General features: G+C 41.2%; 2 protein-coding genes and 1 long non-coding RNA gene across 4 annotated transcripts in view; 1 reads left to right on the top strand and 2 right to left on the bottom strand.

The window, feature by feature from the left end:
• The window catches only part of LOC138976484 (tripartite motif-containing protein 3-like), a gene marked incomplete in the record, with an annotated part of 395,324 nt that overhangs the window by 80,770 nt on the left and 289,451 nt on the right, over nt 1-25,103 (bottom strand).
• On the bottom strand, nt 11,995-13,392 carry LOC138976965 (glutamic acid-rich protein-like). Its single transcript, XM_070349859.1, has 2 exons — nt 13,375-13,392; nt 11,995-13,011 (listed from the first exon to the last, which is right to left on the bottom strand). The coding sequence occupies exons 1-2, from the start codon at nt 13,390-13,392 to the stop codon at nt 12,499-12,501; spliced, it is 531 nt and encodes a 176-aa protein (XP_070205960.1). The 3' UTR covers nt 11,995-12,498.
• On the top strand, nt 16,232-21,628 carry LOC138976461 (uncharacterized). Of its 2 annotated transcripts, XR_011459018.1 has the most exons (4): nt 16,232-16,796; nt 17,599-17,834; nt 18,750-18,914; nt 20,234-21,166. It is a non-coding gene; the product is annotated as an uncharacterized lncRNA (long non-coding RNA). The 2 variants fall into 2 exon arrangements; XR_011459017.1 differs by lacking the exon at nt 16,232-16,796 and having other exon boundaries at nt 17,122-17,834; nt 20,234-21,628.

Genomic DNA, 25,103 nt, shown 5'->3' with positions numbered 1-25,103 from the left:
CTTCTCGTACAAAGAACAGCGGCTGCCAAAACACACGCCTGACTACGGAAAAGAGAGTCAGATACTTTAGCTCTGAATATTTGTGTGTAATTTGTTTTGATTTGTCCACGGGTTAGAGGGTTCCACGTAGGCTATCTACTTTCTCAGTGTTTAGGGTCAGGCACAACTGAGTGGAACTGTGTGATGTCATACCACAGAAACACGGTCATAATTTTCATTCCAGCAGTTACTCATGGGTAACACGTCCTTGAGAAATAAATGGTTTTGTTTGTAAAGCTTTGAGAAATAAATAGTTTTGTGTGTGAAGTGCTCTGCTCCAAGGTTTTTTTGAAGAGAGAGGCGACAAGGGAAATAATTCATTATTTGTGATCCCTTGTTGCACGTACTTCTCTCCCTTGAATTGTGGCTAATCTTTTCTATTAATTTTTACATTTAGTCAACTTATGACTGAATGTTTTAACGTAGAGGGGGAATCGAGATGAGGGTGGTGTGTGTGTCACTGTGTGTGAGTGTGTATGTGTGTGTGTGTGTGTGTGTGTGTGTGTGTGTGTGTAGAACCGGTGTGCGTGTGTGTGTGTGTAGATCGGTTCCGAGAAAACTACTGGACCGATCTTCATAAAACTTAACATGAGACTTTTTAATTTTTTTGATAAAGGTTTTTGATGACGTCATATCGGGCTTTTTGTGAAAGTCGAGGCGGCACTGTCACGCTCTCATTTTGCAACCAATTTTGTTGAAATGTTGGTCAAGTAATGTGCGACGAAAGCCGGACTTTGGTATTGCATTTCACCTCGGAGGCTTACACATTAATTCATGTGTTTGCTCATTAAAATTGTCATTAAAATCGATTTTTTGCAAACAGATTACATTGTACTCATGATCTTCTCCTAAATTCAAAAATATAAAGACATGTCATGTTAATGTTTACTCTAAAAATTTGCTCAGAAGAAAAGAAACTAGTTTCAGTAAGTAGAACGGGCGCGTGCATCGTGGCGGCGAGCGCGACCCGTCTCGGTCTTCGGTATCGTTAGCCGAGACTATCTGTCAGAAATCTGAATGTAGTCTGGGCGATGATTGGTGTTGATCTTGACTAAATGTTTTTATATCGCTTCACGCGACTTGTTCCTATGTAGGCTAGAAGGCGTTCGGTGTTATCGTTTCGTTAAACTTTCGTTAAACTTACACGCACGATGGCTTTGTGAACATGAAGTGATTATGCTTCATTTTAATCATGTTAAGAAGCACTCAACGGAGGTGATCTGAAGTTAGGTGCAAAACAATCGGCTGTAACAAAACAGTCAAACATCGTCCTCTTTGTCAGTCATGATATTCACAGGTTCAATTATGATTTCCGTAGGTCACAGATCATTTTTTATGTTCAAGTGTAACTACGTAATGTATAAGCCCAAATATGTGACGATTCCTGAGGGCGACTTTTGAGTCTCAAGATCTCTCCTGTTTTCATTTATCACCTATCACATTACTTAAAGAACTTTTTTGTAATGTTACAGATATCTAGCACTGTTTCCATTGATTTTTATATTTATTTTTCGTGATAATCCTTTGAAATACCCCAAATTAAAAACAAAGAGTGTCAACAACTTATATTTTGTGCAAGAGAGATCAAGGGTGATCAATTTGATGCAGTTGTTTTCAAACAATGACATTGCATAGTGATATCCTTAAAACGTTAATCAAAATAAGAACTGAAGATCTCTACATAAGTCGTTTTCCTAGTTTTCTGTATTACATTGATTTATGACGTATGAGGGAAATCTTTTTTCAAAAATGAAATTCAAGGGAGGCAACTAATAGATGAATGATAGGAAAATATTACACATTCAGTGACGCATATATATCAATTAGATATGACACGATTCAGAGGAGGTCATTTTTCTAAATCGCTTTTTTATGTTTGTTTTTTTGTGAAAATGAAAAGATCGGGTAGTTGTAACAATGTGTAAGTTGATGTTGCGTTCTAAGAGAGATAGATAGCCCAGTGGTCTGTCAAGCAGGTTGTGTGTTTACACAGATGACTTTGGATGGCAACAGACATCCCCTTCACTTCTTTTTTAAGAGGGTGGAGGGGGAGTATTAACATTGCTTTTTTGTCCGATTCCGCTAACCCCCCCCCCCACTCCCCACCCCCCCCCCCCCCCCCCACACTCCCCAACCGCTCACTGTTATGATCTGTAGTCAATCAAATAACACCCTTGTAATGTGAAACGTACGTCTCGAGTTGTTATACACGGTCAAAGCAAATCAATCCTGGGTTCTTACCGCATTAATTCAAGTAAGTGTGTGTGTGTGTGCGTGCGTGTGTGTGTGTGTGTGTGTGTGTGTGTGTGTGTGTTCACAGAAGTCATCATGGCCGCCGCTTCCGCCACTAGTACCAGTGAGCTACCAGAATGCCCTGTCTGCCATGACGGCTATAAAGAGCCAAAGATACTGCCGTGTACACACCTAGCGTGCAAAAAGTGCGTCGTGTCGTGGCTGCAGAAGGCAGGGGTCAAGGGAGGCTGTCCGCTCTGCAGGGCCCCCATCCTGCCCTCCACCAGCCAAGGTCAGCGTGACCTTGACACCCTGGTCAATGACCTGCCCACTGACCTGGCCACCATGGCTCTGGTGGACAGTCACAAAGTGCTCAGTGGTCAGCATGTCTGCATGATCTGCAACAACAACGCAGCTGCCACATCATTCTGCTTGCAATGTGACGTCAAAATTTGCAAAGCTTGCATCATTGGGCACAAGAACATACCCGCAACCAGGAAACACGTCATTGAAGACTTAAACAAACTCAGCCCGCAGCGATTGGCTGAGATAAACCGAGCAACATGTAACGTGCACGATGATAGGCCGGCTGAGGTGTATTGCTCCACCCACCAGGAGCTCATTTGCATGTTGTGTGCGACAACCAATCACCGCAGCTGTGCTGATGTGAAGGCCATCCCAGTCGTGGCGACAGAGAAGAGAAGAGAACTGGAACAACAGGCACAGAGACTGAGGGACAGAGCGACAGCATTGGCAACGGAGGTTGGTGTGAACTCTTCATGTTAATGCTGTTGTGGTGTCAGACTTGTTCCTCTCAATGTTTCTTTCTATCCGTGTGCTTCATTTGTTAAAGTGTACCATTACAGCAGATTTAAATCGTGTCTGACTGAATGTACATGACGTTATGAGTCTCATTGGATGATACAAATCGGGGGGAAATGGATGGTAAGGTGAATGCATTATGCATGCTTGAATGATTTATCTTGACGTAAAAACAAACAGACTTAAATCCTATCTGACTGAATTCGCATGACGTTTTAGGTCTCGATGGATGATAAAAATCGGGGGGAAATGGATGGTATGGTAAATGCATATCTTGTTGCATGCTTAAATGATTTGTCTGGACGTTAAAAAAACAAATTGTCGTAACTACGTGTATGAGGATGTATCGATTTATCAGTGCGAAATTCGTTTTTAAAAACGACATTTAGAAGTCCACCTCACAGAGTGATCAGTGTTCCTGTGTTTTAGATCCAAGAGGTCACGGACACTTTCAAGGCCATGCGTAAAAAGGCCAATGTCATATTCGATGACCTTGAGCAGTGCTTGAAGAAGCGACGTCAGGAGGTCAACACGCTGATCCAGGCTGAGGAAGACGCCGTCATGACGTCACTGGCGGAGCTGGAGAAATGGCGGGCGGCCTTAGCACTGAACGCAGCCAGCGTAGGAAATGTGGTGCAGTCAGCGTCTGGAGGGTCTCTGCTGGGGATGATGAAAGGTCTGACGTCACGCCTCGACGACCTGGAGTCACAGACCGGAACGACACGCAAGATGGAGGTCAAAGACTTGACCTTGAACGTCCAGAAACTGGATCAACTCAGGGCCGACATTGCCTCTCTGGGTACGTCACATTTTCTGTACACCTTTTCTGACCACAAATGTTGGTTGTTTAATTTATTGTTGGTCCTTGTCTCCAGAACACAGAGGGTCATGGGAGACTGATTCAGCATCCATCTTATTCTCTGTGTTGTTCTCGGCCTACTATCTGAAAAGTGTTGACATGGAATCCAATTAATAGCAAGAGGTAGAAGGTTCCTATATAGGGAGTTGGCGAACATGTTGCTTACATACCGATGAGTAATCAACATAAATTTAGTGTTGGACAGGAAGGACAATACAAGATGATACATGGTACACCTGTGTGTTGGTGTCATCTCACGCTGTTCAGTTGTCTGTCTGTGTCTGGGACGAGGGGTTATTCTGTCACCCACTGTTCAGTTGTCTGTCTGTGTCTGGGACGAGGTGTTATTCTGTCTCACACTGTTCAGTTGTCTGTCTGTGTCTGGGACGAGGCGTTATTCTGTCACACACTGCTTGTAGAGGGGTCCTGATTTGGCCTAAACAGTCCGCTGGACCCTAAAAGCAACAGTCAACTAACTAACTAACTAACTGCTTGTAGAGGCACACAGTTATTCAGGGACATTACGAAAGATGCAGTGAGGGGTCAGTTTAAGTCTCTCATGGCGTGAAACAATACATTGCAATAACGGGTGACAGGCACCTCTAAAATGAAACAACTTATTACTGTATCATAATTAACTTGACTTTAACTAATTGCTAGATCAAATTCTAAAATGCTGACTTAATTAACAAGTCATCCAACAATTCTTCAACGATTAAAATATGTCGACAGGTCAGATCACAAAGCCCGCCACAACACCGACAACCTTACAGCAGCCTACACAGTCATCACCAGCCACATCTACAGCGACATCAGCGACAACACCCCGGACTGCAGACAAACCCAGAAAGGCGGCGCTGGCCAAAGTACTGAGAGTGGGGGACCGGGTCAAACCGGGACCGGACTGGAATTCTCAATGGGGCCCTCAGGTAAGACTGCGTGTCCCTCTCTTGTCTGACAGTTTTCACCATCCCTATCACTCAGTCGGAGAACAGTGTCAGCTTTAGTGAGCAGAAGACAATCATCAAGGCATTGATGAGGCCAAGGACAAACAGAGATGACTACCATACAATGTCCAGAGAGCAGCAAGTCAACCTCATCAGGCTGCGTACTGGCCACAACAGGCTCAATGCTCACATGAACCGAAAGTTCAAGCTGGCGCCATCCCCAACCTGTGCCTGCGGTCAAGAAGACCAAACAGCGGAACACATCTTACAGCGATGTCCCTTACTAGATGAGGAACAACAAGTCGCGTAAGGCGAAAATACAATATTTAGTCAAGTAGCTGTCGAACTCACAGAATGAAACTGAACGCAATGCCATTTTTCAGCAAGACCGTATACTCGTAGCATCGTCAGTCCACCGCTCATGGCAAAGGTAGTGAAATTGACAAGAAGAGCGGGGTAGTAGTTGCGCTAAGAAGGATAGCACGCTTTTCTGTACCTCTCTTTGTTTTAACTTTCTGAGCTTGTTTTTAATCCAAACATATCATATCTATATGTTTTTGGAATCAGGAACCGACAAGGAATAAGATGAAAGTGTTTTTAAATTGATTTCGACAATTTAATTTTGATAATAATTTTTATATATTTAATTTTCAGAGCTTGTTTTTAATCCAAATATAACATATTTATATGTTTTTGGAATCAGAAAATGATGGAGAATAAGATGAACGTAAATTTGGATCTTTTGATAAATTATTATTTTTTTTTACAATTTTCAGATTTTTAATGACCAAAGTCATTAATTAATTTTTAAGCCACCAAGCTGAAATGCAATACCGAAGTCCGGGCTTCGTCGAAGATTACTTGACCAAAATTTCAACCAATTTGGTTGAAAAATGAGGGCGTGACAGTGCCGCCTCAACTTTCACGAAAAGCCGGATATGACGTCATCAAAGACATTTATCGAAAAAAGGAAAAAAACGTTCGGGGATATCAATCCCAGGAACTCTCATGTAAAATTTCATAAAGATCGGCCCAGTAGTTTGGTTACACGCACGCACGCACGCACGCACGCACGCACGCACACACACACACACACACACACACACACACACACACACCACGACCCTCGTTTCGATTCCCCCTCGATGTTAAAATATTTAGTCAAAACTTGACTAAATATAAAAAGAAGTGTGGCCGTCACCAACTCCCTTGCAGACCAAACTATACGGCAGTCGACAGGAGTTATAGAAAACGACAACATTTATCACCAGTGCTGGACTGATCGTGTAACCTCTGCGAACGCCAAAAAGAAGAAGACGAACTTAGTCGGAGTTGTCACTGAAAGGATGCTGATGGGATCATTGTTCCGGTTGCGCTGGTGCTCCAGGCGCAACTTACTGTTTCTGTTCTGTAACAATTGCTATAAACTTGATTCCGAACACAAAGTAAGAAGAGACGCTGAAAAAAAAAGAGAAACACACTTACACACGCACGTGTGCATGTCAACACGCATGAAGACAGAGGTTCAACCAACACACACACTCCCACACACACACACACACACACACACACACACACACACACACACACACACACACACACACACACACACACACACACACACACACACACACACACACACAAGCACGAAGAAACAGGCACAGACGCACGCATACACACACACACACACACACACACACACACACACACACACACACACACACACACACGCAAGCAGTGACCAGTGTGTACTGTGTGCAGGCTATAAAAGGCACAGTGACGGTCATCCCGTCAAGACGAGCAGCAAAGCGGGGCCTTGAACCACGAGGCGTGGTGGCCGTGCAGTGGGATGATGGACATGAAGCCTGGTGCTGTATGGGACGTGAAAGCCAGTATTACCTGGACCAGCTGTGACAGCCTTCGTCACCTCCACCTCTCCCCATGCACTGTATTGTACTGATTGTAGTATCTCAGTATCCTTCTGCATGTAGTGAATAATGTGTGTGTGTGTGTGTGTGTGTGTGTGTGTGTGTGTGTGTGTGTGTGTGTGTGTGTGTGTGTGTGTGTGTGTGTGTGTGTGAATAGAATAGAATAGAATAGAATAATGTTTATTGTCATGAACCAGTAAAGTTATTGACACAACAAACAACAAATAATGCATTATACAATGCTAAAACAATCCGTAACAAATTTGCCAAGACGAACTTGAACTTCGTCTTCTAAAAATAAGTTACTTGGATTTTTGTTAGCATATTTCATATTGATATGTGAAGCATCTTCTTTAAATTCATCCCTTAATTTAACATATTTATTGCATTTATCTAGAAAATGTATTTCATCTTCTATGACATTGCATTCAATACAAAGACGATTTTCTTTAGGGATATTCTGATGTCTTCCACTTTCAATTTTTAAACAATGTGTGCTAGTCCTTAATCTGCTTAACATCTTTCTGTGTTTATTATTCTTAATTTGTATTAAGTATGACTGCATTTCGTAAGATTTACTGATCATAGAATAAAACTTAAGTCTGGAATATGTATCTGATTTTTCTTTTGTCCAGTATCTTATATATTCCTCTTGTTGTTTTTTGTCAATGGCAAACTTTAATTTGTGTACATTTAATGTAGATTGGTTATGCCAAACGTGACTAAAACCTAAGTTACAAAGAGATTGTGTGTGTGTGTGTGTGTGTGTGTGTGTGTGTGTGTGTGTGTGTGTGTGTGTGTGTGTGTGTGTGTGTGTGTGTGGTTGTGTGTGTGTGTGTGTGTGTGTGGGTGGGTGGGTTTGTGTGTGTGTGCGTGTGTTTGTGTGTATGCGTGTGTGTGTGTGTGTGTGTGTGGTTGTGTGTGTGTGTGTGGTTGTGTGTGTGTGTGTGGTTGTGTGTGTGTGTGTGTGTGTGTGTGTGGTTGTGGTTGTATGTGTGTGTGTGTGTGTGTGTGTGTGTGTGTGTGTGTGTGTGTGGTTGTGTGTGTGTTATTTTGGTAGCACTTTTTGATATGCCGATTTTGTTTTAACCCACACTCACAGCTATACTTAAATAGTTAAGCAACCCCCATATTCACTATGGAAGATAATTCAAACATTCCTACAAATTGATTGAACTGCTAGAATAACGTTTTATTGTAAGCAGTCTGGCATGGCCCTATTGTTATTTTCCAAACTCTTTTTCTTCATTTTTTTTTTTTTTTGGGGGGGGGGGGTAATTATATTTGCAACAGAGTGTTTAACTATACTTTAAATGACGAGTACAAATTTCGGACAGTTATGTTAAACAAATAATTTGTTTTGTATAATGAACAGGCCACAGAACCTTGACAGCATGGCGAAGCTCAATAGTGTTTGGCACGCACAAAGAATAATCATTTGTCTTTTGTTTTGACGTACAATGTGTCTGCCCCAGCTGATTACTGTCAGCAGTGGGTGTTACCTCCCCTGGCTGTAATTATCTCACTATTCCTGTTTAGAAGACTGGACTGAAGGCGTTGGAGCCTTGTTTTGGATCCAAAATCGGTTCTGTATAGCCGTAGTGAGTGTGAGTTTTCTGTATTTGTTTGTTTATTTGTTGCTTAACGTCCAGCCGACTACGCAGAGCCATATCAGGACGAGGAAGGGGGGGATGAAGGGGGCCACTTGTCAAGCGATTCCTGTTTACAAATGCACTAACCCATTACTTGTGTCCCAGCAGGCTTTAGTAAAACTAAATTAATACCTACTGGAAGATTACCAGTTTCCAGTATGTTAAAATAGGCTTAACCTATCTACTGCTGGACTTACATCAGAACACTAACAGATTAAACTATACATGAATCGCGAGACAAGCGGCAAGAGAAGAGAGTTTTGGAAAAAATACAGGCGAATGAGCAAGAAGGCAGAAAAAAGAAAAGAATTCATGAAGAAAAAGAGAGCATGACAGGAAAGAGGAACCAAAAATCTACCTAACAGCAAACTAGAAAGCTCCTGCGGTTCCAAAAACAGGAGGGGCCTTTAATTTCATAACCGCAGTGCCCCACTGCGGGAAGTTTTCTGTATGGAGCTGAGTGTCACCCACTATGGGTCCTCTGTGGCATACACCAGGTGTGACTGACATTGATTCAGATATATAGATATCAGCCTGCCCACTCACCCATGACGAGGCTGTTGTTCTAGTTACAGGCCGGAACGATTCTTGCGTGATCATTCTTCACGTCATCGTCCACCAGTGTCAATTAAGTCCTCAGCAGAGTTGCCTCAAGCAGCATGATGTTACACGGAACTCCATATCTATACTTGTTGACTTTAATAAAGCCTTTGGCAACTCAAAGGTGGAATTTTAGGTGCAAGTTAAGCCTCCTAACACACTGAGTGATTTACCATCTTGTGACGTCACTAGTTTAGGATTTTTGAGGCTTTAAGAAATCTGTACTAATAAACCTGCCAGAATAACGACATCGTTGTTTATGCTGATACCAGCAGCAGCAAAGCAGAAAACCCGTTCTAAGTGTGCATAAAAATGTAGATCCAACCATCTGCCACGTCATTCCATCATGTTTTGCTATACCGTGCCATATGACTTGATTAGAAAGTATAAACATTAATAACCAAAACATGTTTGTTTCTTCAAGTTGACTCCCTGGGGGAAAGTGAGCTGTACTCACGCCCCGTGTTGCACGAGTCAACAGCCACTGACAGTAAGCTGTACTCACGTCACGTGTTGCACGAGTCAACAGCCACTGACAGTAAGCTGTACTCACGTCACGTGTTGCACGAGTCAACAGCCACTGACAGTGAGCTGTACTCACGCCACGTGTTGCACGAGTCAACAGCCACTGACAGTGAGCTGTACTCACGTCACGTGTTGCACGAGTCAACAGCCACTGACAGTAAGCTGTACTCACGTCACGTGTTGCACGAGTCAACAGCCACTGACAGTAAGCTGTACTCACGTCACGTGTTGCACGAGTCAACAGCCACTGACAGTGAGCTGTACTCACGTCACGTGTTGCACGAGTCAACAGCCACTGACAGTGAGCTGTACTCACGTCACGTGTTGCACGAGTCAACAGCCACTGACAGTAAGCTGTACTCACGTCACGTGTTGCACGAGTCAACAGCCACTGACAGTAAGCTGTACTCACGCCCCGTGTTGCACGAGTCAACAGCCACTGACAGTAAGCTGTACTCACGTCACGTGTTGCACGAGTCAACAGCCACTGACAGTAAGCTGAATAGACACGCTTTCCATACATACTCATGATGACGCTGAACCAATAAATAGATTTGGTCATATCCGTTACCGGATATAAAAGGGCTGCTGCACTTTTAAGCTTTTGATTTACATGTACTGTAGCTCTTAAACATACACTTGAGCATCTATATAGTTTCAATAGTTTTGCTTTTTGACGATTTTCAACAAAAAGTGTAAATTTGATTAGCAGTTATAAGTTATCGTTGATTATGAATATTGTTTCGTGTAAAGGTTTCATTTTCTGTCCTCATCGTCATCGCTGTATTGCTGTTATAAACAGCCGTAGAAATAATAGCACTTGAATGCACGCAACTGTACACACACACACACACACACACACACACACACACACACACACACACACACACACACCTACAACTACAACTACAACTACAACTACAACTACAACCACAACAACAACAACAACAACAACAACTACACATCTTTCCGATCAATGTGTTTCTAACCCATAGCCATATCAATTCTAGCTCATGAATATATTGTGACGGGATTGCCGTCAGCACGATAAAGTTTGCAACAGCCATGACAGTTCAGAGTAGAATCTGGATAGTTATCGCTAATGCCAGCTTTTCTGACATGTAATAGAGCGGAAGCAATAATGTCGGTTAGGATTCCAGTGAGGATTTCGTAGTTTCGTCATCGGCGATGGCCGTCATGTTTTGTTAGTTCAAGATGGTTCAAAGAGGAAAATTTAATAAACCTGTTATTATATCGTTAGTTGACAAGTTAGACGTCCGAAATAGGAGGAAAAGTTAGTATAAATGTATTCTCGGGTCGTTAATGACCCGTTTCAATGCTCGGTAGAATATACGATCTGCCTAGCGATCGTCGTAAGTGTGTTCTAGCGTTCAACGGTCTGATAATCAGAATGGATCAAAATAGTGATCCAGTGTGGAAATACAGTTCTCAAGAAGAGAATAATATCGTAAATGAAGTAAATATGTCGAAATGTTAATAAAACGATGTCTGCGGACATCGTAATTGTGAAGAAGCGAGAGCTAATGAGGGCCTATATTTTCGCTGCGGACGAGTTCGCGAGAGAGTCGGCCATTGTAGCCGTTTTAGCCAATGCGAGGCACCCCTACAGTATTCCTGTGTTGCTATGCAGGTAGAGGGGGGGGGGGGGGCAGTATAAAACACTTAGGAGGCAGAATCTTGTTAGTTATTAGGATTTAGAGCTTGTAGGATTTGAGTTTTAGGTTAGGATTTGCAGATAATTTTATTAGAGTAGGGCGGATTGCTAGCAGTAAAGAATCTTGAGATTCTCTTTCATTAAATAGGCAGTGTAGGAGCTAGACTTAGTTTCAAAGGATGATCCACATCATTTCGGGCTGGTCAAACTGTCTGGTTCCGAAAGATCCACAAGCGAGATAGGAGAAAAATCATCGTAGATAGATAGAAAATAAACTGAATCGGACTGGTTAGGTCCGAAAAACATAGCTAGTTAGGTGGGATTTAAACTAGAGGACGTAAGTGCGCTTGTTGAGCCCATTGCAGTCGGGTTGGACTTCGCATTGTACCGTTCATAAATACGAGTAGCACTTTGTAATTAGGGCCAAATTGTCGTTGGAGAAATAGGGCTGCGGGCTCAATTTCACAATGATTAAAGTAGTATTTAGAAGTCTTAGACAGGAATTGTAATAAACTCTTAGCCTTTTCTTCCATGTGTAGCCAAACAAATAAGTAGCATCCTTCCGGAATTGTATTCATCCAAACCATAGTTAGTTAGCGAACAAATATATCCTGTACGGGATCAACCATAGTTAGTTAAGCGCCGGGCTGCAATAGGCGGCGGACTGCAAGACCTCCACGTAGTTAGTACACTCGGGTTGGGAGATTAGGTGCCTTTTGATTAACACTGTTACTTGTTTGAAAGCGTGTGTCGGCACTTGGAATGTGTATGCTATGTATTTTGTATTGATGTATAAAATATATGGTGGTCACTTGACCTTTTGTAGAATAAACATTGTTAGAAATATACAACTGACGTGTGGGCTCCCTCTATGTCTGATTGACGTTCAGATTGATTGAATTCTTGTTCTGTTACTGTTGAGTTTATTCATCGACCAGTCAAGCCGTTCAGATTGATTGAATTCTTGTTCTGTTACTGTTGAGTTTATTCATTGACCAGTCAAGCCGGAATCTTAGGGAAAGAAAGGAGTTAGCAGTAGACTAGAGATAAGTTTGCATTGCACCAGGGAATAGAATAACACAACGCGATGACAAAACATCAAATAAAGTAACAACGATTGCATGCACTACTTTATAACGCTGGGCAGAGAGAAATATTTAGGGAAAATGTTCTCTTTGTTCCTCTTCACAACTTTTACTAGTTCTCGCCGGCAATTAGCTCAGAAACAACGTAGTAAGCTTTTAAAATTAGAACTGCCACAGCATTTACACTCGCCGTAGGCAAAATGTTTCACATTTAAGTTTGATTGTTCAGCATCATCCTCATCGTCATTATCATCATCCTCGTCGTCTTTATCATCATCCTCGTCGTCTTTATCATCATCCTCGTCGTCTTTATCATCATCCTCGTCGTCTTTATCATCATCCTCGTCGTCTTTATCATCATCCTTGTCGTCATTAGCATCATCCTCGTCGTCTTTATCATCATCCTCGTCGTCTTTATCATCATCCTCGTCGTCTTTATCATCATCCTCGTCGTCTTTATCATCATCCTCGTCGTCTTTATCATCATCCTCGTCGTCTTTATCATCATCCTCGTCGTCTTTATCATCATCCTCGTCGTCTTTATCATCATCCTCGTCGTCTTTATCATCATCCTCGTCGTCATTATCATCATCCTCGTCGTCTTTATCATCATCCTCGTCGTCTTTATCATCATCATCACCGTGCTTCTGCCGTCCATGTTATTTCCTCCGCCTTATTTAGTTTTGTTCAAAAGAGAAGACAATAATTGCAACAATAAAAAGACAAAAACTTTAACTTTCTGTGTGTGTGTGTGTGTGTGTGTGTGTGTGTGTGTATGTGTGTGTGTGTGTGTGTGTGTGTGTGTGTGTGTGTGTGTGTGTGTGTATGTGTGTGTGTGTGTGTGTGTGTGTTTATGTCTTACGTTTTATGTCTGGCAAAGTGAATATTTCCCTTGATGGTTAGTGAACTATCCACTTTTTTCCAGTCTGTTAGCACTAGTGTCATAGCTTTGACTTGTAAAGGAACTTGTCAAAACAATAAAGTCCACCTCCCCTACCCCACTACCCTACCTTTCCCCACACCGACATATGTGTCTGTTATTCTTCATAGTTTTCACCACAAACACACCGTGGCAGATTGCTCTCTACCCCAAATGAGTTAAACGTTTTATTTCTGAAAATGAATCTACACGTTTACAGCGTATGCTGAGTACTTGATGTTTCGGATTACAGCTTTGCATAATGAACATCGTCATTACCATCACTGTGTGTGTTTTGGCGCAGATATACCTGCACGAGTCCGGTAAGACAAGACAACCGATACTGTATTGTTAGCCAGGGTCCAGAGAAGAATAAGGTCGTTGCCATGGGATACACTGACGCCACTCCACTCAACGTGTTGACTTACCTGTTGGCGAATCGTCCTAATCTTGTGCCGCCGCTCAGTTGTACACCCGCGTTGTCTTCTGGGAAGAACAGCGAGGGTCAGTATCGACATTTGAATGTTATTACTTCATTTTCTGGGTGCTTTTACTATCATAGTGTCAAAGATATTTTCTCGGTCTGTGTTGCGTTTGTTGTCGGTGTGTGTAGTTGTGGTCCAACTGACCCTTATTGCGGCCTTCAAGACGACGGTCAAGGGGAACAAGAAGAGTAATTCAATTCACCGTTCAGCGTGACAACCACTGGTAGAGACTACATTAGTAGAGTGACCGTGTCCTATTCACCATTCAGCGTGACAACCACTGGTAGAGACTACATTAGTAGAGTGACCGTGTCCTATTCACCATTCAGCGTGACAACCACTGGTAGAGACTACATTAGTAGAGTGACCGTGTCCTATTCACCATTCAGCGTGACAACCACTGGTAGAGACTACATTAGTAGAGTGACCGTGTCCTATTCACCATTCAGCGTGACAACCACTGGTAGAGACTACATTAGTAGAGTGACCGTGTCCTATTCACCATTCAGCGTGACAACCACTGGTAGAGACTACATTAGTAGAGTGACCGTGTCCTATTCACCAATCAGCGTGACAACCACTGGTAGAGACTACATCAGTAGAGTGACCGTGTCCTATTCACCATTCAGCGTGACAACCACTGGTAGAGACTACATTAGTAGAGTGACCGTGTCCTATTCACCATTCAGCGTGACAACCACTGGTAGAGACTACATTAGTAGAGTGACCGTGTCCTATTCACCATTCAGCGTGACAACCACTGGTAGAGACTACATTAGTAGAGTGACCGTGTCCTATTCACCGTTCAGCGTCACAACCACTGGTAGAGACTAATTAGTAGAGTGACCGTGTCCTATTCACCATTCATCGTCACAACCACTGGTAGAGACTACATTAGTAGAGTGACCGTGTCCTATTCACCAATCAGCGTGACAACCACCCAGCCAGCATGATTCTGCGTGACGCATGCGTTATTTCTGCGTTTTTCATGCGGGGATGCGTACGGCCTCGTGACACCTTCGCTTCGCGCGCGTTACTTTTCGCCAACTTTTACGCAGATTGTCGCATTCGAAACGACTTCACCACGCAGTGTTTAGCACGCATGGATTCAATGAAAAGGTGATTGCAATTTTTGTTTTTCCTAATTTTATACCGTGGGTTTATGCATTTACTTCATGAAATAATTTATTATATTTTATGTTATTAAAAAATATTTACTTTTAAATTTTGGTTATGAATAGTTATTCTTTTTCAAAAACTTCTTTTTTTTTTTTTTAGAAAAAAAATTGCATAAAAACTTTCAATCCGTTATTTTTCAGTTTATCTTAAGACAGTTTCGGTTAAAAAAAAAAAATGCATTTAAAAGTTTAATAAAAATATTTTTATTTTATGTAATGGTTTTCCCATTTAATTTTTATTTAATCATTTTGTTATTACTAACATTTATTTGCTTAATTGTTATCCTGATTATTTTTATCTTAAAATAAATATGATTATTTTAATTTGTGTTATCATTATAATTGTTTTAGCATGTAATATAATTATTGTAATGGGGATTTGGTATTGTTGTAGGAATCAGCTTTTCACAAAATAATGTCGTGGAAAAATCTAGGCAAAGCATAATAAAAATATTATATGAACAGAAAAGATAACTGAAATCTATATGAACACCCATAACAAAACGATAAAAACATTTAAAAAATTCAGATTAAACAAAAAAATGTAAACTAAAGTAACTTTGAAACTAATTATCTACTCAAAATAAAGGCTGATGTTAATGGTTACATAAAATTTGTTCTCAGCATATTTTCATTTTATTTTATTTTGCTTTGGAAGAAAATCTCTATGAAAGTTCAATTTCAGGGGAGACAGTTACCTTGACTGAAAAGAGCAATTTATTGAAGTTATTTCCCTTGTCTGTCTCCAACTTCCTGTTGGCAAGAAGTCTGTCAAATCCACATTGTATCGGCGTTTTTTTGCTTTTTCTTCATATTGACTTGTATTTTTGACTTGCTTATTGGATGCAAGGTAATCTTATCCTTCTCTCTGAAATGAAGATTGACTTCTTTCAAGAATAGGTAAGTTGATCAACTGAAGGAAAGATTTGGGAATTTGAATTTTTGATAGCTCGCGGCTTCGGCTTCCGAGTTTGATGGCAGAGAGAATTTCTCACACTTTCGATTTTTTTTCGCCTAGAAGAACACTGTTCTATTCATTCATGTTTGTTTTGTCTGAAAGATGGATGAATGAACTAACTTTTCCAAAAACATAAAGTTGATTGATGCAGTGGTTTGTTTTTAAGGAGTTGTGGAAGAGTGAAAATACCATCCGAATCCCGATTCGCGGGTCGCTCACGGCACCATAAAAACTGAATTTTCGTTTATCATTTTATGTCTCATTGTCTGTTTCTTGGTGAACTTTGGTTGGTTCCTAATCTGGTCGAGTCATTGCGGCAGCAGTTGTCAGGAGCTTTAGTAGTAATACTAATAGGCTCTTCATAAATCTGTTTTTTTTTAATTTGTATCTTTTTATTTTTCCACAGATGTTCAACTTTCAGTTCCGCATACTGACATAGACTCATAGTGGAATATTCTGTGTCTGAGTCTCGGAAAAGAGAAAAATTACCCTTGTTCCCGAGGCATGCATAGACTAGAGAGGCAGGCAGAGGCTGTGTCAGCGTGTGCAGTGATAAAGTTGAAAAACAGATTTTTTTGAAATAAAAATAAAAAATACATCACAGAGAAAATAAATATACTAATTTAGTGAAATTGAGATGCTTATATTTAATAATTAATATTCCAGTTTTGATGTTTGCGTGTTACTGTTACTGTTAGGTTTGGGAATCAATGTGATCCTATTTAACTTCCAAGTATTTATTTTTTCAGAAAGCTTTGACTTGAGTATGACGGTGCTCACTGCTTGTTTGAACTGAAGGTGAAGAAAGCTGAGATGGACAGTGACCTTAACACCGCCACCGATGCCAGTAACGCAGACTGTCGTTCCGTCCCGGCAAGGTGAAGATGAACAGGTATGGCTCGATAGCAATGAGTGTCTCATTCAGAGTCATTGATAGTGACACTGACAGCGTCTTTTTGTTCTGTGACTTTGGCTTATTTTGTGTTTTATTCTTTTAGTTATAACCAGATGTGTCAAACAAATTCAGCTGATCTCTTTTACTGTTTTAGTGAAACAAATGTATTGTTTCCAGCAAAGGGAAAAAAAATCGGGTGAGGGCGGTTGGTCGATTTTATTTTTATATATATATATTTTTTTTTTTAATAGTTTTATTGATGTGTGTTTTTAATTAACACAGGCATCTAATTGGTGAGAAAGTGTGAACTGTGTCCGTCCGCGGGATGCCAGAGAAGAGTAACTTTTCATCCAAAGTCTGCAAAATTGAATTTAAAATTTAACCTTTTTGATGAATATTTTTGAATGAATACAAAAAGTTCTAGTGTTTGGAGGAAAAGTTAAGGTCAGTTCAACTTTAAACAATGATTTTTAGTGTGTGTTTGTTCTTCTGTCTAAAAAAAAAAAAAAAAAAAATCTGCTTGAAGTAAATACACACAAAAATTTTCATCTCCAACTGCTGAGTCCCTACATCTTTTTACCCCATCAAATGCCACTCTGTATGCCCCTTTAAAAATTGATTGCAATATATATATTCCTCATCTTCTCCTGAATTCAAAAATATAGAGATGTCACGTTTACTTTGAACATTTGCTCAGATTGTTTTTTAGTGCTGATGGTTTCTTTTCAGGCCGACAGATTGTCTAAAATATGTATTGCTTCATGTAAATGTCTTTTTGTTCTTCTTTTCTTCCATTCAGCGGACACAAGACTACGAGCAGAGCAGAGCGGCAAGATAAACATCAGTTCTTGCTGCTGGAGAAGGTTCTACAGGAGCAGATGGACCTGATGCGACTAATTTAGTAATTGGTCGCCAAAGAATCATGGTGGAGCCAGAGCCTGTGCTACTGTTCGATGGAGTCATCTTTTTACTGTTGAGTGTGGAAGATGTTGAAGGCACATGATGGATCTGTCGAAGGAGTGATCAGTGGTACTGGTAGGTGGCTTTGAATGCTATTGTTGAAGCAGACCAGTCATGCCTGTGCTATTTTCCCCAGATAACTGTAGCAAGATCTTGTGAGTGTGACATGTTATTGTTAGACGCTCTTTAGGCTTTAAATGTTACCTTGAGTGTGTGCTTTTTGGAGGATGCCAGATGTCATCACGGTTCACGGGTGTATCTTAACTGTTCATCAGTTCTCAGTCATGACCAGTTTCCCATTATCCTGGGAATTCATGCAAGGTTTATGCGTATTGGTCACATTTGTGAATTTAACCAACACATTTTGATGATAAAACTATGCTTATGGGTACGCACAATGATGGGCCTCTTTTTCTCATGTGGGGTGCGGAAAATGCATGCACCACTTTGTTTTCTGTGATCATTGCATCTGTGAGAAATAATGCAAATATTGCTCTGTGGCCAGAGCTGCCATCTGCTAGGTTTTCAGGGATGTAACAGAAATTGCTACGCTGTTTCCTCAAGTTCAAAATTGCAAGTGCTACACTCAAGCAAATAATCACAAACATGCAACAGTGCCTTCTTGTGAGTTCTGATTCTCACTTTGTGTAGGCATCGGATTATGGGTCAGAAAAAAAAATTTCCACACTGAATAGTATCACGGTTGACGCTCTCTTCTAACTATGTTTGTGCTTTCCAAATGAAGATTTGTGAGATAGTATTGAATGATTGATGCAGGTCACCTGAGGTGTGTGATTACATTTTATGACAATGCTACACTCAATCACCATTTGCTCTTCTGAAAACTTTTTTTTTTAAAGCAAGTGCGATTATTGATTTTTTGTTCCAGGTGACAGTATGATGCTTCCAGATTGAATTGTTTGTATGTGAAGAAGAGCTGTCTGAATATTTGATTTTTGGAATTCAGTTGGCTTGTTTTGTTTGTTTCAGATCCATGACCATGAGCTCGGTGTGGTTGGTGGACATGAACTAAAGACGACTACTGATGCTGTGATGACGAAGGTGTTCCATAGGCTACACGGTTGCTGACAGGGGGCTCTGGGGGAGGGCAGGGAAAGAGACCATGGTGTACGCTGCGACTAAAAGCCATCGACAGTGAGTTGTTTTTCATAATTTGTAAAATCATCCTGGTCCTTTTAGGAAGAAGATAAAATCCATGTCTACAAAACAACAAGTTATTTCTGTCTCAAATTTTGTTCTTTGGAATCAATTTTAAATTTGCCATGTTTCACATGGGAATGATAGTTGTCAAAGCTTTTACGCTTAACATTAAATTGCTAGAAGCCAAGTTCCTGAGCTCATTTGTCAGTGTCATGGATTTTCGACTACATACGAAATAAGGATGTTAGCAAACGGTATGATGTCGTCACATATGCGTCTGCACGTCACAGTACATGTATTATGAATTTCCGAAGGCCCCCAAAGAAAAAGTCATAGTAAAGGTAACTTTAACCACTTGACTGCCTTATGACGGGTATACCAGTCATGCGCTTGTGCAGCCGCAGCGCCTTAGGACGGGTAAACCCGTCTTCTCCGTTCCGGGATTTTCCAGAAATGCTACGTCACTGCTGACACACAAATAGCAGCCAATGGCTTGGTAGGATACCTCATTCTCATGAATAAACATAAATGGTGACGCGGTTTTGCGTTTGAAGGCTATTTTCGGCCTTGTCGACAGGGTATGGGAGAGAAATCTCGACTCGTCAAAATGGCTAACGGTGACTGTCGACCGGGCCCTAGTAGGGAAAAACAAAGCCGGACTGACGCTACAGGCGGTGCAAATGATTATGGATACTGACAGGGGAAGGGGGAGATCTTCTTTCGGACAATTCGTTGGAAACAGGTAGATGACAGTGATTATAATCCTTTCTTGGAGCGAGCAAAACAGCCACCTGTGTTTGATCCACAGGCACCGGAAGATGCGCCAGGCTGATTTTTCAAAAGTTCATATTTAAACATCATTATAAGCCAAACTAATTATCATTTCCATGATTAGACACTAAAAACAGATTCTTGGTTCAATTTCCTTTAAAAACAACATAGGTTTTACTTACCTACCTACTGCCAGTTTGAAGCTAGATTTTTTTGTGAATTATTACACCCCAAACTCCAACATTCCCTGGCAGTCAGGAATGCACATACCCAAGTTTTGATTGGCAGCGAAAGGGTTAAAACAAATATTAGGGTAGGTATTTTTTTTTACTTCTCTTCTACAAGGATTACAATGTGTTGTAATTTCCTAACTCAAGTATAGTTGGTGTGTTGTAAAAGCGTATGGTGTGTATGCAAGTTTGTGTGTCTGTATGATTTTTAGCAAGTTTACAGGCGTCAGGAAATAAACTTGAGACTTTTCTCAAATCAGTGATAGTTGTTTGATGATCTAAGTTCATGTTATTTTTTGTTTTGTCATGCAGAGGCTGTTCCGTGAAGCTGTACGGGTGCCACAGGTCAAGACCTTGAAGACGGCCGTTCAAGACTGGTTTTTGGAAGCCTGTGATAAAAGAAAGAGACAACAGGCCATGGAAGAGCCTTCATGGTTTGGTTTGCAGTCATTGAACTTTGTAATCTCTGTAGGCTTATTTACAATGCTAGTTGCAAAAATTTGATGAATGTAAGATTTGACTCGCCTGAGAAATTGCTAGTGAGTAATTGTATTTCACAGTTCAGGTCTGTGTGGCTGATGGGTAATGTACAGAAGAGTCTGGGGTTTTGTTGGACATTATTTAAGCTAAGCTTTAAACTTCACACTCTTCTACAGATGATGTTCAGACATGATGTACCCTTTTAGGTTGTGTCAGAACGACAGAAGACTAAACTGGAAGTGCTCAACTACCATTACTATCAGTGGAGACGCATGGATGCATTTGAACTTTTCTTGTGGGTATCCCATACTAAAAATATAGAATACATGATTCTGGAAAAGCTGTTCAAGGGCACTTACACACTATATTCGATTTTTAATACACGACTCAAACCTTCAGGCTAAATTAAAATGAATAAAATACAAGTATAAAGAGTTCAGAAAAGAAGAAAACAAAAAGTGAACAAATAGAAAGAAAAGGTTTTAACAATTCCTTGTCATTTATGGGAGTCGAACGCAAACAACCTAGGCAGCTTGAAGGAGACAATGCATGATGCGGGTTTTTGTTGTTCTTTATTATTTTTTGGAGTTGAGTTGAGAATTTAGAAGCGAGACTAGAAATATACTTTTTTTGTTTTGCTGTTAAAACCGTTATGATTGGATTTCTACAGATGTAAGTCTTGGTGCACCTGATAAAAATTTAGCCCTTGAATGCAGGCAGTGTAAGGTAAATGAAGCAAAGTTCTCTCCGAAACAGCAAAAAAAATGCATTTCAATTAGGCCAAAAAAAAAAATAGGTCTGTTTACGGTAACCTGACCGACCCTATTTTTTTCGCGCGACCCTAGACTTTTTTTTGGCATTTGGAAAAAGAAAAGAAAAATCTTTTGGGTTTTTTTTTGCAAAATAACGTAAAAATATGGTTTTTTGGAGAAAAAAAAATAAAATAAAAAAAAATAATCCCGACCTACCGACCCTATTTTTTTGGCCTATGTTACCGTAAACAGACCTATTTTTTTTTTTGGCCTTATATTGATCCTCGCCACCTTATTTTGTTTGCTGAGCAGCTGGCCGCTGGAGACTTGTCTATCATTTTGTGAGTAAGCTGCGTGTTTTACATCCATTTTGAGATGGCAAACCTATGTTTTACGCAGTCTGATAAGTTTTTTTTAATTTATGAGTTTTATGTCATGTTTTTTTTTAAATTTATGAGTTTATGTCATGTTGGTGTGCTTAGTTATACCAGAGACTATAGAGTATACAGAGACGCGTCATCCTTCTTTGCGCTGCGGTGCGAAAATGAGACCGGCTGGCTCAGCGCGGGAAAAGAGCCACTCCCTGCCGCACAAGGAAGTTCGCGTATAGCGGCTGCTGTCGGCTGTGTTTATATCACGTTTATAATTTATTAACATACTGTCTGTTCTGTCCGGCTGACAGTGCTGCAAAAAGTAACTGGACGAAAAAATATGTTTGTTTGTGAACATCCTTTTTAAATTACCATAAAAACACCGCAGAAAATGGTATAGATTAAAATTAAATCAAATTTTCTTAGGCAATATTCGCTGCATCGCTGTAGTTATGCAAACATGATTCAAGTCGGTGTCTTTTCACGAACTACTGAACCGTCGTTATTTTTGTGTGTTTTAATCAATTACAAATAAATGGTCAGTTAAGCCTGAGCAAATATGTCAGGAATAAATCGTTTAACGAAATAGTTCCCGGTTAAATCGGTAACTAAGGCATTTAGTCAATTTGGTGTCGTCCCAGCACATCGAAACTGAAATGGGTTGTCAATTACACGGAGCTAAGAAGTTATCATGTAAGGAAAACTGTAAAATACAGCAACTTAAACCAGATTCTTGTGACCAAGCTGACTTTAAAAAATCTTGATCGATCGATGATTTTCTTATTTCTTTTCAGTTGCTTCTTTCTTGTTCAGAAAGCTCTCTCACTCCCTCTCTCTCTCTCTTTTTTCTCTCTCTCTCTCTCTCTCTCTCTCTGAGTCAGTCACACACACACACACACACACACACACACACACACACACACACACACACACACACACACACACACACAAAAATTGAATTAACTAGGTATACAGACCGACTGCATGACACTTTGAACAGCATCGTCACAAGTACTCCAGTTTGAGAAGTTTTCGACTTTTCCGCTTGGACGAAGAAGAGAATCTGTTGTTGTTGTCCTTCAAAACAAAATGAAGCCTGATGTTAGTGAACAACTGCACAATCAGATTGTTGAGCTTGCACTGCGCAGAAGGACAGGTCAATGACCCATTCATGTTTTTCTCCAAGCGAAGAATGATTCTTGTTCTGACTCGGTCCATGTGCAACAACTGCTCGGACTCACTTCTATCAGCTCAACCAGCTCCACGAGTTGTTGGCTTGGAACGGTCAGGCCTTCCCCCTTCATGTCAGGCAGCTGCTTCTTGGTCAGAAAAATCTCTTTACTTTCACCCCTGAAGGTCCGACCAAAAGCCCACGACAACCTGAACAGACCTTTCCTGTCAACTTTCTGGCGATGTAGCCCGAGATGTATGTCAGGATATTCTCCTCCTGAATGGACAGATCAGCTGGAAAGGCGAAAGCCATCCTGAGTATATCTGCGTGTTCGTCTGACTGGTACTGGAGAGGCAAAGGTACATCTTCAAGGGGTGTGGAGTGGCCATCCTCCTGCTGGAGAGTCTCGAGACTGAGGAGGAAGTGGTCGTCTTCTTCTTCACAGTTGCTCAAAGCACTCTGAACTACAATTCAGTCCACCATTACTTGTCGAAGAAAAAGCCGAAAGTTGGTGGCGCTGGGATTGTCTGCATGTCCTCCCTTTCCCCGAATCACGGAGAACAAGTTCTCAATGCAGTCTTGGTTTAAGCGTTTTGTGCAGAGAAACCTGACGTTGTAGTCTTTGTGGAGCTCATCCCACAAAGACAACAGGTTCCTGATGCTGAAGGCCCATCCTTGCATACATGGCAATGGTCTTGAGCTCCGAGAGACCAACGAGGACAGCCAGGACAATGTGTCTGTCAGGAAGGCCTTGTGTCCCGATGACTCTGACAGTGCATGACGCATGGTTTGCTTACTCTTGGTGCTGTAGCTGTTGAAGGCGTTGAAAAGCTGATCCATTTTTTCAACAAAGTCTGCAGTCGCCAGGGCATCCTTTGGCATGGCATCCATCTTCACCATTGCTGCGGCTGCAACGCTGTACGAAAGAACCTGAGTAGCATATTTCACCTTCAGGTTGGCAAACGGTGGAAGGATGACATGCTTTTTTGTGAGTTTTGGCGTCATGCGAACTCCTTTAATAGAATCAAGTTCGTAGAAGTCCTGGATATACTTCCAGTCAATGCCCTTCCCGTCGTGGCCTATGAAACCAGTTTTCTTCAAGTTGTTCCTTGTGTTTTTGATCAAATGTGGGGAGTCGTAAAAAACGTAGATCTTGGTGTTGTCAAACAAGAAAAAAGGCATCTCTTCAGTGACACCAAGGCTCTGAATAGCCTTTCGGTTGTTAGAACCCTGGTCACAGATGACAGCCTTTACGCGCAACCCTTGTTCCACAAGCTTGTTGATGAACTGGCAGATAAATGACTTCAGCAATGTGCCATCAACAGTGCCACTGGTCAAAATGTATCCAACTGCTTGTTTTCACGGCTGTACAAGACCACGTGCCAAGAAAACTGTGGCGTGATTTGCAACATAATGGCTCCTTTGGCTGCCGAAGTCTTCCAGGCCCTCCACCTCGTCTCGTTCAGAATTGTAAATAACGTTCTCTTTCAGCGTCATCTCGTCAAGCACAACAGCGCACAGCTTTTTGGTAGGGTGGTCTCTTAGTTTCCGTCCAAGTCAAGGACGTTTTGGTTGAAGCCTGGAAAGATGTGCACTTGTTGCATGATCCTGTTCAATGTACTTTGGGATGGCAATCGAAAGAGCTTTTGAAGCATCTTGTAGGTTTTGGGGTTGGCATGGAGGAGTGCAAAACCTAACGCTTTTTCTTGACAAGTCCATTTGGCTTTCTTTTTCCTTCCAACCCGTATCTGAGTTGACACAAAATTCAGTGTCGCTGGCGACAACTGAGTAGCCTGACAATTCTCTCATCAGGCTTTGCTTGTTTTTCAAAGTCGTTGTTCTTTGCTTTGCTTCGTTCTTCCTCTTCTCTGCATCGTTCTTCCTCTTCTCTGCTTTGAACCTCAAAACCATTCGACGATATTTCTGCCGCGATGCTCGTAACTTCTTATTTAGAGACATTTTACGGGGAGATTCTTTTTTCACCTCTATGGGGCTGAGACCGATTGTGTAGTCACAGGAGTGGGACTTGAGGCTTGTTCCATGTTCACTTCAAAAAGTTTGCTGAGACCCGATAAATCTGAAACATCAAGCATCTTAATTATTACAACAACAGACGTCTGGCAAAAAACCGCAAAAACAAACAAAAAAATCACGGTCACTTGAAATGTACCCCAAATCAAAACGCTCTGTCAGCTGTCTCTTCTGATATCAAGATCGAGATTCCTGCAGTCGTTTGTACGCAAAAATATCGGATTGGATAATCCGCAGGTAAACAGGACATGAGTACGTGTGCGTGCAGCACAAAAAAAACCCAACAACAACAACAACAACAACAACAACAACAACAACAACAACAACAGAAGTGCAGATGTAAACCAGCAGAATGAGAAAACAATCTAATTTCAAAC

The sequence above is a fragment of the Littorina saxatilis genome, linkage group LG9 (genome assembly GCF_037325665.1).
Source record: "Littorina saxatilis isolate snail1 linkage group LG9, US_GU_Lsax_2.0, whole genome shotgun sequence".
Lineage (NCBI taxonomy): Eukaryota > Metazoa > Mollusca > Gastropoda > Littorinimorpha > Littorinidae > Littorina > Littorina saxatilis.
Note: the sequence above shows the minus strand (reverse complement) of the source record. Positions and strands in the feature narration are given on the sequence as shown.